The sequence below is a fragment of the Lithobates pipiens genome, unplaced genomic scaffold (assembly GCF_037356315.1).
Source record: "Lithobates pipiens isolate NorthernLeopardFrog02 unplaced genomic scaffold, aLitPip1_a1.2 Scaffold_18, whole genome shotgun sequence".
NCBI lineage: Eukaryota > Metazoa > Chordata > Amphibia > Anura > Ranidae > Lithobates > Lithobates pipiens.
The window spans coordinates 284231324-284250285 of record NW_027507758.1 but is presented as its reverse complement, the minus strand read 5'-3'; the positions used below and the strand labels follow the sequence as shown (position 1 = coordinate 284250285).

The window sequence follows — 18962 nt, the reverse complement described above, 5'->3', positions numbered from 1 at the left end:
GCACTGATTACTGTAAAAATCTCACTGGCAGGGAAGGGGTTAACGCGAGGGGGAGATCAAGGGGTTAACTGCATTCCCTATGTGTGTTTCTAACTGTAGGGGGAGGGGACTGACCTAGAGGAAGTGACGGATCGTGGTTCCTAGCTAAAACGATCTGTCATGCCTCACAGAACAGGGATTTGTATGTTTACACACACACGCGCACGTCTCTGTTCTGCCTCTCGTGCCTGCTTTCGCTCGTAGCCGGCTGTCATCGTGACCGTCGGCCCATGAGCATTGGCACGCACGCCTGCTATCCCGCTCCCGTGAGCTGATGTATAGCTACGACAGCTTGCGGGATTGTGCCGACCTGCCGCAGTAAAATGACAGCAGCTTGTCGGTAAGCAGTTAAAGTTGATGGCAGGCCTAAACACTCTGCCAGGGCACTGTATTGTACAGATAGCACTGCAACCTAACAGCTAACGTTTTTTCCCTTTTGTTATTGTTGTCCTAAGAAATGCAGGCTTGGGGCGAGACACTGTGAAGTGAAGGCGATAAAACTGCTACAAAATCTGCAGCTGTCTTGTAGTGTTGTCAACCCTCCACAGCAGTGGTCATCAACCCTGTCCTCAGGGCCCACTAACAGGCCAGGTTTGCAAGATAACTGAAATACATCACAGGTGATATAATGTGCTGCTCAGTGATTGCAGTATTCTAGTCTGCATCTCCCCAAGGTAATACATAAAACCTGGCCTGTTAGTGGGCCCTGAGGACAGGGTTGATGACCACTGCTCCACAGGAGAGTATATAAAATGGGAGAGGAAAAAGGGAGCCCAGCACAGGTGATTGTATGAATGGGACCATCGAGGAATGCACACATTTTTGGCCCAAAAATGCTTTTAGCCTGGGGATACACTTTAAATATTAGTTTACAAAGGAAGTAAATGGTTTAATTCAGTACTTAGCTAAAGTGTAACTAAAGGCAAAACTTTTTTTTTTCCTTTTAGTTTTGGATAGAGTAGATTAGATTAAAACACCTGTCAGATGTTTTACTGCTGTCTCTGCCCCCATTATGGAGATTGAATCTCTCAATTTGTCCTATTTACCATTATCATCAAAAATCTTCCAATGGGGACATTAGCTCTGGTGACACCCTGGGATTCCCTCACTTTGGAGGGATTTCCTCTCACTTCTTGTTTTGGCAATGAGACAATAGGTGCAGGGAAATCTCCCCGATGGAAGACAGATGGCAATAAAAAGAGAAACCTGACAGTAGACACAGCAGCTGCAGAGCTCCGTGGCAATCTTGCAGAGTGAATTCTCACAGCAGCTCCCAAACGATTAGTATCTATGCAAATGTGAAATTTCAGATTTGGGTTGGTAGTATTCTTTTCAAAGGAAGACCATTCATGTGTCTAAGTATGTGGGTTTACCTTATCTTCTAAAATAGCCCTAGGTCCATAAAAGTGTTAGCTTAACGTGCCCAAAAAGAAACAATCTAGAATTTCATGAAACTGCAATGACCTATTCCTGAGGTTTTACGGGCCTTAGAACTGAACATCTCTGCAAGATAAATAGTAGAGATTAAAGAGAAAAAACATTTAGTTTGCCCAAAGTGCTTTGACCCTATTGTTGTTTAATAAAAGCAAACATGTCAACGTAGGCATGAAACTCCCATGGGCAGTGATTCAGCATTATTACAAATGGGTGCTCTAGCTGTATTGGCAGAAGAAATTGTTTTCTAGTGTATCCAAAAGAAAGGTTGATTTAGGATTTATGAGCCAAGATAATCCATACAACGTAGTGCTGGAACATTTAGCTATGTTCTTAGGGCTGTCTTGTTTCTGTAACAGTAAATTCCACAGAGAGAATATCTTAAAGTGGTTGCAAACCAGTGAAGTGAATAGCATAAAATGATACACAGTGATTAAACAAATCCTCCTACATAAGCTTTGCTCGATTATATGCAGTCTTCTCTTGTCTACAACCCTTCAAAAGAGCACCGTTGTGATAAAAAATAGTACAGAGGAGGGGATGGAGAGCTGCAGTTACAGGTCTTATACACTGTGTGAGAGCTGATTGGAGAAAAGGGACATGCTCCCCCTCCACATAGGCAAAGAAATGAAGGAACATGAAGAGCTGTATTCTGAATAGACAAGCTGTGTGCTTATCTCCCTTCCTGACACAAATTTATCTCATGTGTCAGGAAAACTTCTCAGAAGTGATACATGCTGATAAAAGAGGAAAGAAGCACCAGAGAGAAACAATACTTAGAGCTTTCAAGAGATATACTGTATATGCTTAGTTCAAATTCCATTACTGCAGTTTACAACCACTTTAAGGGTCAAGAAACTGAATATAAATCAGAAATATAATTTAAATGGCAACTTGTGCTACCCCATACATTTGAAATCCAGAAATAAACAATAATGGCAACATTTGGTAATATGAGGTTATGTTAGCAATTAGATGTACAGAGGTGAATAAATTACAGTTAAAAACAACAATTATTTCTTTATATGAGTTCTTCTTTATGTCTGTGAGAGGCCTTCACACATAAAACACTGTCCTAAGTAAGATATTTAATTGCAGTGTGACAATAGTTCAGGAGCGATAAAACCAAAATCTGTCAGGCCGCTTGCAACAACTTCTTTTTTATTTATGACATTCTCACAAATGTGATGATAAGATGAACTGAAATAGGTAAAAAAAAAATAAAAAAAATACAGAAGGCTGCAATCTGCACTGGCCTCATGCACATGTGGGTGTTTTCTTTTCTCCTCTGAATGCCAAAGCTTCTGGCAGGAGAAAATCTGCTTACAAAACACACCTAAAGCCTCGTATTGCAGAAGCATTTAGGCGCGTCAAGCGTTTGGACGTTAATGGATTTTCTGCTCAAAAGTTGCTCTCCTGAATGTGCTGACGATGGCCTTTTTTTGTTCAGCTTGTAAACGCTTCTCTTCTAATACGACTGTAATTGTCTGTCTGCAAGGACATATAGGTTAACACAGAGGTGCTTTTACGAACTGAAAAAAAAAGAAGCTAAGCCCTGTGTGCAAGTGTTGACCTGTAGGTCTTTTATTTTTATTTTTTTTAAATCCAGAATATTTGGGATGTCTGGTTTAATAAGGATTGGCTGATAATTGAAAATCACAGACATTTTTCAGATTCAGATTTATATTTTGGAGGAAGTTAAAAGTTTTTTCTACCAAGTAATGCAGACACCATCATTGGAGAAAGTCTTCTTTTAATCAGAAATTTCTGGTAAAAGCCCAGGCTGTCACCTTTGAAAACAGAATAGCAAAGGTCAAAAGACCCAAGTCAGGGTACTGCTGAAAGATCTCTTGCAATCAAAGGCTGCATCCTCAGAGGCTTGGATGCCTACCTGGTAGAACATATGAACTGATGATCAGGCAGCGGCTTTTCGAAGCTGGGCAACAGAGAGTTGATATATCAAGCCACATTCATCGATCTAGTGGAGTGAGCATGTAATAGTAATGGAGGTGTTTTATCCTTTTAAGTGTAAGCTCTTGAGATGAGTTATCTTATCCAACTACCAACAGTAGATTCTGAAGCAGGATACCCTTTGCAAGGCCCTGTCAGTAAAACAAATATAACACCCTCTACCTTAGGTAGGTAGGTGCTAGAGTAGTGGGTTTGTTTTGTCAGAGCAGGTAAATTTAGGAAGCCCTATGCTGTGAGAAACCACCTTTCTGATAGGAGCTATATCTTTTAGATTACTTTTTATTGTCTGGACATTGTCAGAGTTATCTCTTCAGGGTGCTTAGTAGCAGGGCACAATAAAGGAAGGACTGTGGGGTTTACTTACTAAAGGCACATCCACTGTGCACTACAAATGCACTGCATGTGCACTTGGAAGTGCAGTTGCTGTAGATCTGAGGGGGACATGCAAGGAAAATAAAACACAGCATCTTTGCTTGTACATGATTGGATGATAGAAATCAGCAGCGCTTCCCCTCATTTAAGAGCTTCCCCTTAGATCTACAGCAACTGCATTTTCAAGTGCACTTCCAGTGCACTTGTGGTACACAGTGGATTTGCCTTTAGTAAACCAACCCCTATGCCTTCATTAAGATGGAAGGTTGATACCACCTAAAGTGGTAATAAAATCTCCTGTTTTTTTTTTAATGGGCCCCTGCAGGTTTATGCACCACATACTGGCACATTACGGCGGACTTACCTTTAAAACACCGGCCTCCAGCACTGTGCTGTCACTGCTCCTGGCACTTCCATCTTCGCCTGGTCTTCGTTCCAAGTGTGCTTTCTGCCTGGCTGCTTGAATGACCAGGCAGAGATGACATCACTCTTGTGCACGGAAGTCAAAGTAGCAGCAGCGTGCTCTTTTCATGGCACAGTCTATCTTGTATGCGGAGCTAATGCACATCAGCTGGTGAAGTCACTGGCTGCAACCAATGTGAATATCTTCTATACGGCACACATTTGGAACATATTCACAGTACCTACAGGTAAGACTTATTCTAAGCTTACGTGTAGGTACAAGTGTATAAGCGTTTTCTACTACATTACAGAGAAATGTTAGTTCAGAGACATGTCGGAGAGATGTGATAGCCAGCTTGTAGGATAAGTCATTCAAAGAGAGTTCCTTGATGGGTTCAAAGACTGATTTATGCAGGTTTGATAGTAGATCTGTCTGAAAGTTTTATGGCTTGGAGTAATGTGGGAATGAAAGAGTTGAAGATACCTCATTCTTTAAGACCTGGGTTTTAACAGCCATGCTGTTCAAGCCCGGTCTTGAAGAATCAGAGAAGAGGGATGGCACAGAAGGTCATGAGACAGAAGGTTTTGCCAGTTTGAAAGAGACCAGGGATATTTTTTAAAAAGTTTGAGTATGTCTGTGTACCAGGTTCTTCTAGACCAATTTGGTCTTACTCTAATTTGCAGAACAGATGGGAGGAAAGGTATAAATTAAATGCGAAAGAGTGCACAGAATTACCAGTGCCAGTGCTACAAGAGCCTTCGTCCTGGCTACAAACAGCAGTAACTTACTGTTGAACCTGGAGGTCCACATGCATAATCCCCTATTTCTGACATAGGTGACTGAAAATTTCAGCATGCGGGGCCCATTATCCTTGGTCCAGGTGGTGACGACTGAGGTAACCCACCTTCCAATTGTCCATTCCTGGGATGAGAACAACAGAGTGCTCCAGACAGTGTTTCTCTGCCCATGGGATCAATTATACTTGCTTCCTTTAAGGCTACCTGGCTGTAGTGTGATTAGGTGTCCCTGAAGAAGGGGGGTCCAGTGATGCAGAGCTAGTTTTATCACTCTGATCTCCAGAAACGTAATGAGGAGCTTGGCTTCCCTGGGTGTTTATGTTCCATGAACTGTGAGAGATTGGAACACTCTGCCCCAGCCTGTATGGCTTGCATCAATTATCACTCTCCATGGGGGTGGAAAAAGGGGGCTTTCCCATTGCCAAGGCCGGATGGCAAATCCACCAAACCAGGGAGTTCCTTGCTTGGCTGCAGAGGAAGGTAGGGAAGTTGGGAAGAGGAGTGTGTCATCATGAGGCACAGAACACCCTTTTTCTTAAGATTTGAGCATGACATTTTGTAGAGATACATTTATTTTCAAAAAGCAATACTTTTGCTGGGGTTTTGTGCCTAGAATGAGGCCTAAGTATTTTAGATGAAGGGAAGGTTGTAGTGCATACTTTGGAAAGCTGAATCAGGTTAAGTATCTAATAAGTCTCACACATTTGCAGTTGGTTGAAAAGAGGACGTGTCTTCCATAACAAGGTTGCCTAGGTACCCTGTTACTCGAGTTTTTAAAATGGAAAGAAGGGATGCATGTACTTTGGTGTATACTCTGGGTGCAAAGGATAGGCCAAATGGAAGTGTGACAAATTGGAAGTGTCTGTCTCATACTGCAAAGTGCTGGTGAGGTGTGTGAATGGGAATATGAAAATAAGCATCTTGAATGGCTACTGATGCTAGGCAATCTCTGTGTCTAAGAGATGCAATAATTGACTTTGTAAACTTTGGAATGTGAATGTACTTGTTTAGGGATTTTAGGTCCAGGATAGAACAAATACAATGAAAAGGTTTGAATACAATCATTTGAACTTCTCCTCCTCCATCCCTTTCATTGTAAAGAAGGCTTTGGGTTTGACTTTGTGGACTTTGGTTTCCAAATCTTTCACCAAATAGAAGGGTAACATTTTGGCTTTGAAGATGAAGCTTGAGGAGAGAGAAGGGGGCACTCTTCATTTTGAGGCGGTGGAGGCCCCTGAAAATAGGGATGTGGAGCATACTTTTGGAGACAAACAAGGGCATCTGGTATATAGTACTATACATCTGTCCCCCAAAACTCTATCATGCATGGTCTTGCTCTTCCCCTTTGTGCGTTGTAGTGCCTTCCTACAGGCCGGGTGGTACACCATAACCCTCCTCCCCTTTTTTTTTTGTATCTCAAACTTTTTTAGATAGAGGGGGTTAACTCTCATTAATAAGGAATATTGAGAATCATAGTCACTGTGCTGATAGAACAAGTGTCCTGGATCCTGAAGGAGCAGGGTGAAATTCACAGACCAACTCAATTAAGTTTGGACTCCAACTCCTGACTATTTGGGGTTTCATTCTATATGTATAGTATGATTTTTGTATAATAAAAATGTGATTTATACAAATAGTCCTGGTGGCATATCTATAAAGTATTCGCTACAGGAGAATTGTCAGCTGGGTTTCAGTGTACTCCTTCATGGACATACTCCATTTACACACCCTCATAGGGGAATACCACCATAGCAAAGGGGAAAACCAAGCTTAAAGTGGGGATGTAAACCCTCACATATACCCAGTGAGGTGAACAGCCTCAGATGATACACAGAGATTAAACTTCTCCTACACAAGTTTTACATGTATATCTGCTGACTACAGCTTTATATACTGTTTGGAAAGTGCACGTCCTGTTAGAATTTTTCTCTCCTGATTCACCTGTGGGTGTGGATTCTTGCCATACCCTGTGAGACAGCTGATTGGAGGAAATGCACACACCCCCACTCCACATAGGCAGAGACTTGCAGAACTGTGCTATGAATAGACCAGCTCTCTGCTATTCTCTTTATAGCACCCACCCTGAAGCAAAATTCAGAGATGGCTTTATCACTGTTGATAAGAGAATTTGTCAGAAGTTATAATGCTGATAACAGAAGAATGAAGCAAGAAAAAGCCACGGGACTCAGAGCTTTGAAAAGAGATTAACCATTTCGATGCCAGGCCCTGTGCTCCATTTTGTACACTCAGTTGGCCAGACCATTTTTGCAATTTTTTCTTTGTTTTTTTTAATTTTCACTTTGAGAATTTGTAAAAGACCCCCACCATATATTTTCCGAAAGGACATGATCAGTAGAATAAAAAGAAGGTGCTACTGATTTTTTTTTCTAGACCCAGTGGTATTTGCGCAAATGTATAGTAAACCAATATAGTTGCTTAAAATACACTAAAACCCTTATTAGCAGATAAAAACACAGTTAATTTTACAAAATTCCTGCTAAATCCCTACTAGATATAAAAGCTTAACCTGTATTGAGTTAATAAAAAACAAATATTTGTAAATTCTAAAAGTGTGCCTTTTTGCAAAATGGTGAAAATCGAACATACCCACAAATTTCTCTAAATAGCTGGAGGTTTTCACTTACAGCTTTCAGAATTTGAAAAGATCCCTCAAACTAGACATTTTCTACAAGCACATGGCCTATAGCAGTGGTCATCAACCCTGTCCTTGGGGCCCACTAACAGGCCAGGTTTTATGTATTACCTTGGGGAGATGCAGACTAGAATACTGCAATCACTGAGCAGAAAATGATATCACCTGTGATGTATTTCAGTTTACTTAAGCCCCATACACACTATCAGATTTTCTCCTTCAGATTTACCACAACCATATAATATGAGGTCAAACCTTATGAGTTTCAATTTGCATGCAATCAGGCAGGCCCTTGCACTACATGGTTTTGGTAAATCTGAAGGAAAAAATAAGCAGAAAATCTCATAGTGTGTATGGGGCTTAACAAACCTGGCCTCTCAGTGGGCCCTGAGGAGAGGGTTGATGTCCACTGCCCTATAGAATAAAAAAAAGTGCTACAAATTTTTAGGCCATGCAATAATTGCGCAAATGTTCATCATATCGCTATTTTCACTAAAAATACACTAAAATCATTAATATTGCACATAAACACAACGTAACTTACAAAATTCCTGCTAAATTAGTACTAAAGCATTGTTCACATGTGGCATAGTAAAGCGTACGCCCATGGGGGGGCCCATGTTTACCCACGCAGGAATGCATCCTTGTACAGGCAGTCCCATTTATGTCAGTTGGGATGTAACAGCTGCACAGGTATAGCTGCTGTTCTCAATCTGATATGCATGTAGGTGTGGGTACATGACCCCAAACACAGACTGTATGAGCTCAGGGACATGTATGTGGACCTACATGGGTGTAAATTTTAGAGCAACACATCTGTTGGTGCAGTTGCTACATCCCAATTGACATCAATGGGACTGCCTGCACGAAGATGCACGGAACACCTGTGCATCCCTGTAAAGGTATGCTGTGTATGCCCCATGTGAACAAGGCCCCTTTCACAGAAGCACAACGATTGGGCCCACCTGAAAAATGGACAGGCAGACCCAATCGGACCACCCATTGTTCTCTATATAGAGACTGATGTAAAATGGGCATGTGTCCATTTACACTCGCCTGCATCTGATCCTGTCTGCTAAAAACAGACAGATGGGGATTTCATTCCCCATCCATCTAGCAGATCGGATCAGATGGCGTCCAATAGAAAAGGACAGGTGGTCCATTTCCATCCGACCGTCCCATAGAGAACAGTAGGCTGTGTCCGTGTCTGCTCTGCATCAGCGGAGCGGACACAGATCTGTCATCCACCTGCTCAGCAGGGATCAGCAGACATATCCCCCGCTGAGCAGGCAGATCTGCTTGACAGAGTACACTCCATGTGAAAGGAGTCTTACCAGGAGCAGCCGGTCCATTAGGGGCACCGGACTCATGTCTGTATGTTTTTTTTTTTTTTAAAGCCACTTGATTAGATCCTGAGGCTCCGATTGGCTTGAAAAAGGTGGGGCTCGGGGTGCAGAGCATTGAACTCCAAACCCACCCACTTGTGACAATAGCAAATTAATATTTGCTATAATTTTCCGGTTTCTACTCCAGGCCAATCCGGATGGATGGGGTTGGCCGAGAGGAGAAGCGGAGGTATCTGTGGCGGGGTGAGTGCGGGGGCATCACCGTGGAGGGGTGAGTGTGGGGGTCTTACTAAGTGTGTTTTTTTAGGGTGGGGGGATCCAGAGGTGTCCCCAAGCCCCCAGCAGCACCTGAAGCCATTGGAAGCAGCAGAGGGATGCTGGCTGCGGGGAATCAAATTTGGGGCAGGGGGTCGGATTGGGTGGATGGTAGTTTCAAACCAAAGCTTTGCTAGTGTCCAATCACCTGAGGGTAGCAACCTATAACCCAGGGCCAACAAATATCTAGCCTGTGTGGGGAGGAGAGAGAGAGCGAGAGGGGGGGGGGGAGAGAGAGAGAGCGCGAGAGGGGGGGGGAGAGAGAGAGAGCGCGAGAGCGAGAGGGGGGGAGAGAGAGAGCGAGAGAGCGAGAGGGGGGGAGAGAGAGAGCGAGAGAGAGCGAGAGGGGGGGGAGAGAGAGAGAGCGAGAGCGAGAGAGGGGGGGAGAGAGAGAGAGCGAGAGCGAGAGAGGGGGGAGAGAGAGAGAGCGAGGGGGGGGGAGAGAGAGAGAGAGCGCGAGGGGGGGGGAGAGAGAGAGAGAGAGAGAGCGAGAGCGAGAGAGGGGGGAGAGAGAGAGAGAGCGAGAGAGGGGGGGAGAGAGAGAGAGCGAGAGAGGGGGAGAGAGAGAGAGAGAGAGCGAGAGGGGGGAGAGAGAGAGAGAGAGCGAGAGAGGGGGAGAGAGAGAGAGAGAGAGCGAGAGAGGGGGAGAGAGAGAGAGAGAGAGCGAGAGGGGGGAGAGAGAGAGAGAGAGAGAGGGGGGAGAGAGAGAGAGAGAGAGAGGGGGGGGAGAGAGAGAGAGCGCGAGGGGGGGGAGAGAGAGAGAGAGAGCGAGAGCGCGAGGGGGGGGAGAGAGAGAGAGAGCGAGAGAGGGGGGGAGAGAGAGAGAGCGAGAGAGGGGGAGAGAGAGAGAGAGAGAGCGAGAGAGGGGGAGAGAGAGAGAGAGAGAGCGAGAGAGGGGGGAGAGAGAGAGAGAGCGAGAGAGGGGGGAGAGAGAGAGAGAGCGAGAGAGGGGGAGAGAGAGAGAGAGAGAGCGAGAGGGGGGAGAGAGAGAGAGAGCGAGAGCGAGAGGGGGGGGAGAGAGAGAGAGCGAGAGCGAGAGAGGGGGGGAGAGAGAGAGAGCGAGGGGGGGGGAGAGAGAGAGAGAGCGCGAGGGGGGGGGAGAGAGAGAGAGAGAGAGAGCGAGAGAGGGGGGGAGAGCGAGAGAGCGAGAGAGGGGGGGAGAGCGAGAGAGCGAGAGAGGGGGGGAGAGCGAGAGAGCGAGAGAGGGGGGGAGAGCGAGAGAGCGAGAGAGGGGGGGAGAGCGAGAGAGCGAGAGAGGGGGGGAGAGCGAGAGAGCGAGAGAGGGGGGGAGAGCGAGAGAGCGAGAGAGGGGGGGAGAGCGAGAGAGCGAGAGAGGGGGGGAGAGCGAGAGAGCGAGAGAGGGGGGGAGAGCGAGAGAGCGAGAGAGGGGGGGAGAGCGAGAGAGCGAGAGAGGGGGGGAGAGCGAGAGAGGGGGGGAGAGCGCGAGATCGAGAGAGGGGGGGGAGAGCGAGATCGAGAGAGGGGGGGGAGAGCGAGATCGAGAGAGGGGGGGGGAGAGCGAGATCGAGAGAGGGGGGGGAGAGCGAGATCGAGAGAGGGGGGGGAGAGCGAGATCGAGAGAGGGGGGGGGAGAGCGAGATCGAGAGAGGGGGGGGGAGAGCGAGATCGAGAGAGGGGGGGGGAGAGCGAGATCGAGAGAGGGGGGGGGAGAGCGAGATCGAGAGAGGGGGGGGGAGAGCGAGATCGAGAGAGGGGGGGAGAGAGAGAGAGAGAGAGAGAGAGCGAGAGGGGGGAGAGAGAGAGCGAGAGGGGGGAGAGGGAGAGGGAGAGAGATTTCTCTGCAAAAAAAAAAAAACCTTTTTACTCCCAGAAGATGGATGGCAAAAAATTTAAATTGTACATTAGTGCAGACATCTATGAAAGTCAGTTAGCCAATTACACAAACAGGAAAATTACATTTTTGGGGGGCACTCCACACCATCTGCACTTTACAGAAAATAATAAAATATATACGCTGCACTTCTAATATTCCCAATACAAACTAGCCGAGGGTAAAGGTGATGAGAAACCACTTAACCCAATGTTACCAACATTGGGTTAAGTGGTATCTCATTCTGAATAACACTCCCATAAGTGCAGGTGATTGGAGTGGCACCAAGCTGGGGTAGCCAGAGAGATACCATACTACTGAATCCAGCATTCCGGTATAACTGCAGGAACCCAGAGGTGGTTCAAAGGAGTGTATTGACTGCGCTTAAGTGCAAAGTCACACACCCAAAAGGTGAGCATTCAATACCTAAGGGGAGCACCAGAGTGAGATCACTACGGCATGCTTTGGATCACCTTCTTAGCGGTTTCAGAATTGCATGAACTTTAACCACTTCAATACAGGGCACTTTCACCCCCTTCCTTCCCAGCCCAATTTTCAGCTTTCAGCGCTCTAGCGCTTTCAGTGACAATTGCGCGGTCATGCTACACTGTACCCAAATTAAATTGTTATCATTTTGTTCGCACAAATAGAGCGTTATTTTGGTGTTATTTATTCACGACTCCGTTTTTTTTTTTTTTGCGATATAAGCGCAAAAAAAGCGGAAATTTGGGAAAAAAACAATATTTTCTTTTTTCTATTTGAAAAGAAATCCAATAAAATCAAATTTTGTCATAAATTTAAGCCAAAATGTATTCTGCTACATGTTTTTGGTAAAAAAATTCAGTTAAGTGTATAATAATTGGTTTGTGTGATCACGGACATATGTACGCAAATGATCATGTACATATGTGTGCAGGTGATCACGTACATATGTGTGCAGATAATCATTGGGACATGTGATTTTAGTGGGACATATGTGGGGGACATGTTTTTATTATTAGGGACATGTGTTTTTATTATTTGGGGACATGTATGTTTTGGGGACATGTGTGTTTTGGGGACATGTGGGGACTGTGTTTTCACTGTGTGGTGTGTTGTGTGTTTACACTACACTGATGATCAGTGAGTAAAAAGCTGTGAAAAGCAGCCCATACTCACTGATCATCAGCCGGCTGCAGCGTTCTGCTCTCCTCTCCTCAGCGGTGACTTCCGTGTGAGGAGAGGAGAGCCGATTGCCTAGCAACCGGCTGTTTGTTTACATCACATGACGGCCGTGATTGGACACGGCCGTCATGTGATCAGGAGGGCCAATCACAGAGCCCTCCTGCCGATCTGAGATGTGCCGTGTCCGGGTGACACGAGCACATCGGGATCGCGCCGCTGCGCGCGCGCGCGATCCCGCTGCTCCTGAAGGACGTTCCTGAACGTCCTATCAGGAGCAGGCGGCTCCCACCCGGCCGTATATATACATTGGCCGGGTGGGAAGTGGTTAAGCACATTTATTTGTTATAGTTGGATGTTACATATTTGCACAGGAGCACTTTGGTTTATGATTAATTTAGGAGTGGGACCATTGCTCACTTAAAAGGGATTGTAAAGGTATTTTTTTTTTTTTTTATAAATAACAAACGTTATACTTACCTTAACTGTGCAGCTCGTTTTGCACAGAGTGGCCCCGAACCTGGTCTTCTGGGGTCCCTGGGCGGCTGTCTCGGCTTCCTCCCGCAGGTACTTCTCACGTTCATGCGAGCTCCCTCGCATGGTGAGAAGCACCTGCGGGCGCGCTCCTGTGATACAGCCGGTGGCTATAGCCGCTCGCTGTATCACACTGCCCCGCCCCGGCGCATCATTGGATGTGATTGACAGCAGCACGAGCAAATGGCTGCGCTGCTTTCAATCCATCCACTCCAGCCAATCAGCGGCCAGGCTGAGTGACGAAGACGATGTCGGGGGCGAGTGCGGGACTTTTGAGGGGTCAGGTAAGTAAAACGGGGGGCTGGGGGCGCCGCCACAGTCAGATGTTTTTTCACCTTAATGCATAGAATGCATTAAGGTGAAAAAACATTTACCTTTACAACCCCTTTAATACATGATCCATTTGACACAGTCAGAAGGGGTATATTGTTTACCATTTGTATGCACAGATGCACTTTAATTATTCATTTATGTAATCGTACGTATGTTGTTGCACTGTTGTCACTTTTTATCGTGAATACTGACTGATTTATACAACTGCCACATAGTTGTTCACACTTGGTTATCACATGTGTATAGTGTGCAGTCTATTGGGTATATTAGAAGCGCAGCGTATATATTTTATTATCTAGCATTTGTATGATTGTGTGAGACATGTTTAATGCTTGCAACTGATTTACAGTAACTAGGCTTTTTTATTACTGGAGGCTCAGAGGACTTTTCACATTTTACAGAAAATATCAGTGAGATTATTATATATAAATTATTTTTCTATTACCTCTCATACAGACACACATACAGTAACTCAGTGAGTACACCCCTCATTTTTGTAAATATTTTATTATAACACTGAAGAAATGACACTTTGCTACAATGTAAAGTAGTGAGTGTACAGCTTGTATAACAGTGTAAATTTGCTGTCGCCTCAAAATAACTCAACACACAACCATTAATGTCTAAACCGCTGTCAACAAAAGGGAGTACACCTCTAAGTATAAATAACCAAATTGGGCCCAAAGTGTCAATATCTTGTGTGGCCACCATTGTTTTCCAGCACTGCCTTAATCCTCTTGGCCATGGAGTTCACAAGAGCTTCACAGGTTGCCACTGGAGTCCTCTTCCACTCCTCCATGATAACATCACGGAGCTGGTGGATGTTAGAGATCTTGCACTCCCCCACCTTCCATTTGAAGATGCCCCATAGATGCACAATGGGGTTTAGGTCTGGAGACATGCTTGGCCCGTCCATAACCTTTACCCTCAGCTTCTTCAGCAAGGCAGTGGTCACCTAGGTGGTGTGTTTGGGGTCGTTATGTTGGAATACTGCCCTGCGGACCAGTCTCCGAAGGGAGGGGGATCATGCTCTGCTTCAGTATGTCACAGTACATGTTGCCATTCATGTTTCCCTCAATGAACTGTAGCTCCCCAGTGCTGGCAGCACTCATGCAGCCTCAGACCATGACACTCTCACCACTATGCTTGACACACTTGTCCTTGTACTCCTCACCTGGTTGCCGCCACACACGTTTGACACCATCTGAAACAAATACGTTTATCTTGAGACCACATGACATGGTTCCAGTAATCCACGTCCTTAGTCTGCTTGTCTTCAGCAAACGGTTTACGGGTTCTCTGGTGCATTATCTTTGGAAGAGGCTTCCTTCTGGAACGACAGCCATGCAGACCAATTTGATGCAGTGTGTGGCATATGGTCTGAGCACCGACAGGCTGACAACCCCACCCCTTCAACCTCTGCAGCAATGCTGGCAGCACTCATAGGTCTATTTCCCAAAGACAACCCTATGGATATGACACTGAGCACGTGCACTCAACTTCTTTGGTCAACCATGGCGAGGCCTGTTCTGAGTGGAACCTGTCCTGTTAAACTGCTGTATGGTCTTAGCCAACGTGCTGCAGCTCAGTTTCAGGGTTCTTATATCCTAGGCCATCTTTATGTAGAGCAACAATTCTTTTTTTCAGATCCTCAGAGCGTTCTTTGCCATGAGATGTCATGTTGAGCTTCCGAGGACTAGTAAGAGCGGTAACACTAAAATTAACATACCTGAGACCTTGTAACACTAACGAGTCACATGACATCGGGGAGGGAAAATGGCTAATTGGGCCCAATTTGGACACTTTCACTTGGGGGAGTACTCACTTTTGTTGTCAGCGGTTTAGACAATAATAGCTGGATGTGGAGTTATTTTTAGGGGACAGCTAATGTACCCTTACTACTTTACACTGTAGTAAAGTGTAATTTCTTCAGTGTTATTACATGAAAAGATATAATAAAATAAATTTACAAAAATGTGAGGGGTGTACTAACTTTTGTGAGATGTATATAAAATTTTATTTTGCTAAAGTGGAGCTACTGTTCAAGAGCTAGTTGTGTTGGGTTGCTAATTTATGTAAAAAAATTACACAAGGACTAATTGCTTATTATGTCTAGGGGATTGCAGAAGAGGCCGATTCACTTACCCATTTCCTTGCTCTGGCCAGCTCCAGTGCGCTCCACCTCTGTTCAAAGCTTCGATCTGTGGGCGGAGCCTCAGTTTAATCACATGACATTAATCCTGTATTCTAAGTTTAGGAGGATGGAGTGTGACTGGAGCCAGTGGCAGCTTACAGAGCATCTGTAGGAAACCTGTCTTAATGCTGGAGAAATTGTGTAAGTATTTGCACCTTAATCTGGCAGTTGGGCTTTAACATTGGTATGTAATAGCTCTATGTAAAACATTGCCAAAAAATAGTTGTGAGATAAACAAGATGAAATCCTATAGCAAAGCGTTGTGTATCTTTAAGTTAAAATTTATTGCACATTTACTGTATTAAAAATACTAGTACATATAAAACGACAGCTTAACAGTTATATAAAGACAATGTACAAACGGCAATACCTAAAAAAAAAAAAAACCCCACACGTATACCCATAATCACATTATTAAATTCTTCCAGTTTTCTTCATGGAATCCTTTCAGCTCTGAAGATTTTTGTCATTTGTAAACGTACCTTAAAATAGAGAAGTAAGCAAGCTTCAATTGTAAAATGAAGAATACAGTATTAAAAGCACAAATAATATTTTTTTTGTGTGACAAATACGTTTTAATCTTTTGTTTAATTTGTGATCAAAGAGGGACAGAAAAACACCTGCATTTATTTAATCTATAAGTGGTTCCATACCATACTTTTCCAGGTGGCACATGACATATAAAAGTAGAATTTTGGGAACACAAGCTCTCTCTTGTGACAGGCAACAGGCTAAGACAGAGCAGCACCTTGATCAGATGCTATGCCGATCATAGACAGTGGATGAGTATGAGCTAGAGGTGACAAGAATGAGGAGATTGAATGGGGCTATGATCAGTCCACCACAGAAATGGCATATCAGTCAGCTAAGAACAACCCTAGAGTTGATGTTCTTAAAGATCATGGTATCAAGAGGGGAGTAAGAGGGGATATTAAAGTATGTGGTTTTCAATTGGTATCTTTTGTGACTTAATATAGGCATTTACCCATACTTCAAGGTGATGCCGAATTCAAGAACATACAGTCCTCAGAGGTTTGTTTTATGGTTAAAAAAAACAAAAACCATTCATGATTGACAACAGATCTCCCAGATCTTGTTTCAGTCCAAAAGATATCAGCCTACATGGCTGGACACAGTGGGCACATTCAGGTGTGGGTCTGCTTATTCAAGTTGTCTCTACCTGGCCATTCTCCAGTCTAGTGCTATTGATCATTCATTTGAGAATAAGCAGTTGATGAATTGCCAAACAAGGTATATTGTCTTTGTTGTTTCCTGTGTGACTTGCCATAAAAGTCACTGATAGACCTGAGACCACCTGTCTTATATCAGTCCAATAAAAATACTAATGTAGCATGCCATTTTGTAATGTGGATTCCTTTAGGTTTCAAATCATAGAAAGGATCGATAACCCCATCAGGGGAGATTACATATTTTTTTGTTTTTGTTTTTCTTAACAAGTAAAAGAAAAGTATCTTCAAGTTGGAAACCTTAAATAAATACATTTTAAATTTGATGCTATCCATTAGCATGAATTTGATTACTTTAGCTACTTTATGATCTTTCTCCAACTCTGTTCTTCCCTCCCCCCTTACCTCACGCCATTTTTAAACCCTTTTTCATTTCTCCTTTTAGAAGCATTTAAATACTTTAAAATGCTGGTCTTCTATAGACCAACAATATTGGATCAATATATTAAATTATATGGTTTTCTCTTATTCATGTCCTGGAGTGGATTCACTTTTATCTGCGTTCGTTTTTAAACGGTTTGTATCTTTATAGAAGATTTTCAAGAATAAATATACCTCATAGTTTTAGGAGATTGTTTGTGATCGATACAATGTTTTGCTATAGATTTTGTCTTGAGAGATGTTTGAACAGATCATTTTATGATACTTTGAGCATCATATTATAGTTTTTGTAATATAATGTATCCCTGTAAGCCTTACCACAATTTATATTCATTTTACACTGCATAAAAGAGCATTTCCGTCCTGCTCCCCCAACTCTTTGATCAAGCTCATATTGGAAGAAACATTTAAAAAGGGGGATCCTGGGGGGGGGTTACAGTGTGCCATATCCACGTTAAATATAAATGGAAGACAAAAGATGACATTGGTTTGCAGCTTCCTGCTTTTCTAAACACTATAACCCTCCTTATAACCATGCTAATTCAAAAAGAACCCAGAACAATCAGATAATTTTTATCTAACATGCACTTAATCTACTATTAACTGTATGTTAGGTGATCTCTCAAATATAAAATAATCTACTGAGCTGAATATTCTTTGCTGGAAAGACCAAGTTAGACTTACCGGTAACTTGTTTTCCAGAAGTCTTTCAGGACAGCACCTGAGAGATAGCGACTCCACCCTCCTCGTTAGGAAACACCTTCTTCCTCCAGACTTTAAAGGGAGGCGCCTCCCTACCACACATCAGTTGTAGAAGAGAACCTCCGGCCCCGGCTGGAACACATAAACACATACGTTAGTCACAGCGTAGCATAATATAATACCATAGGGCAGGATGCTTGCTGTCCTGAAAGACTTCTGGAAAACAAGTTACCGGTAAGTCTAACTTGGTCTTTCCCAAGGCGTCTTTCAGGACAGCACCTGAGAGGATAACAGAGACTTACCCCTTAGGGCGGGACAACAGCTTGCAGGACCTTTCTGCCAAACGCCTGATCGCTGGCAGAAGTGAGATCCAGTCTATAATGTTTCACAAATGTGTGAAAACTCGACCACGTCGCCGCCTTGCAGATCTGCTCAGGGGTGGCACCAGCTCTCTCTGCCCACGTAGACGCCAGAGCTCTGGTTGAGTGTGCACAAATTCCTGCTGGAGGAGATAACCCTGCCTGGGAATATGCCTCTGAGATAGCTAATTTCAGCCATCTAGCTAAAGTAACTTTAGAAGCCTGAAAACCCTTTTTTCTTCCTGAGAAAAGTACAAACAGTGAATCTGAACGCCTGAAGGACTCCGTCCTTTCTAAATAACTCAGCAGAGTCCTTCTGACGTCCAAAGTATGGAAAGAAGTCTCCTTATTTCCTTTGGGGTTAACACAAAACGTTGGCAGTACTATGTCCTGTATACGGTTCTGAACTGAAGCTACCTTCGGTAAGAATTTTGCATCTGTTCTAAGAATAACTCTGTCAGGAAAAATGGAAAGATATGGTTCTTTAATTGACAGAGCATTTAGCTCACTGATCCTGCGTGCAGAGACAATGGCAATCAGAAACACGGTTTTTAATGTGAGAAACCTAAGGGAAGCCTCCACAAGAGGCTCAAAAGGCCCTTTTGTTAGAGACTGTAGGACTACCGACAAATCCCATCTAGGAAAAACCTTAACAGGAGCTGGCCTAGATCTTTTAAGAGCTCTAAAGAACCTGATCACCAGCGGATCTGAGGCCACAGATTTTTCTAAGAACACCGTCAGGGCTGCTACTTGCACCTTCAGGGTACTAACTGCCAGTCCCTTGTCTGCACCATCTTGTAAAAACTCCAAGATGGAGACAAGGCTCCCTGTCACCTGGGCGGCTGACAAACACCAAGTTTCATAACGCTTCCAGACCTTAGAATAAATGG

The 18962-nt window shown here is 44.1% G+C and overlaps 1 protein-coding gene across 5 annotated transcripts in view; it reads right to left on the bottom strand.

Annotated features, from left to right (window-relative positions):
- Positions 1-15664: 15664 nt before the first annotated feature.
- The window catches only part of ZUP1 (zinc finger containing ubiquitin peptidase 1), a 48208-nt gene continuing 44910 nt past the window's right edge, over positions 15665-18962 (bottom strand). For 4 of the 5 annotated variants that reach the window (XM_077487067.1, XM_077487069.1, XM_077487068.1 and 1 more), the window contains one exon: positions 15665-15865. In XM_077487067.1, coding sequence (XP_077343193.1) covers positions 15818-15865 — 48 coding nt within the window. In that variant the 3' untranslated portion in view covers positions 15665-15817. The remainder of the gene's footprint in view (positions 15866-18962) is intronic. The other variant, XM_077487066.1, reaches the window with a different exon arrangement.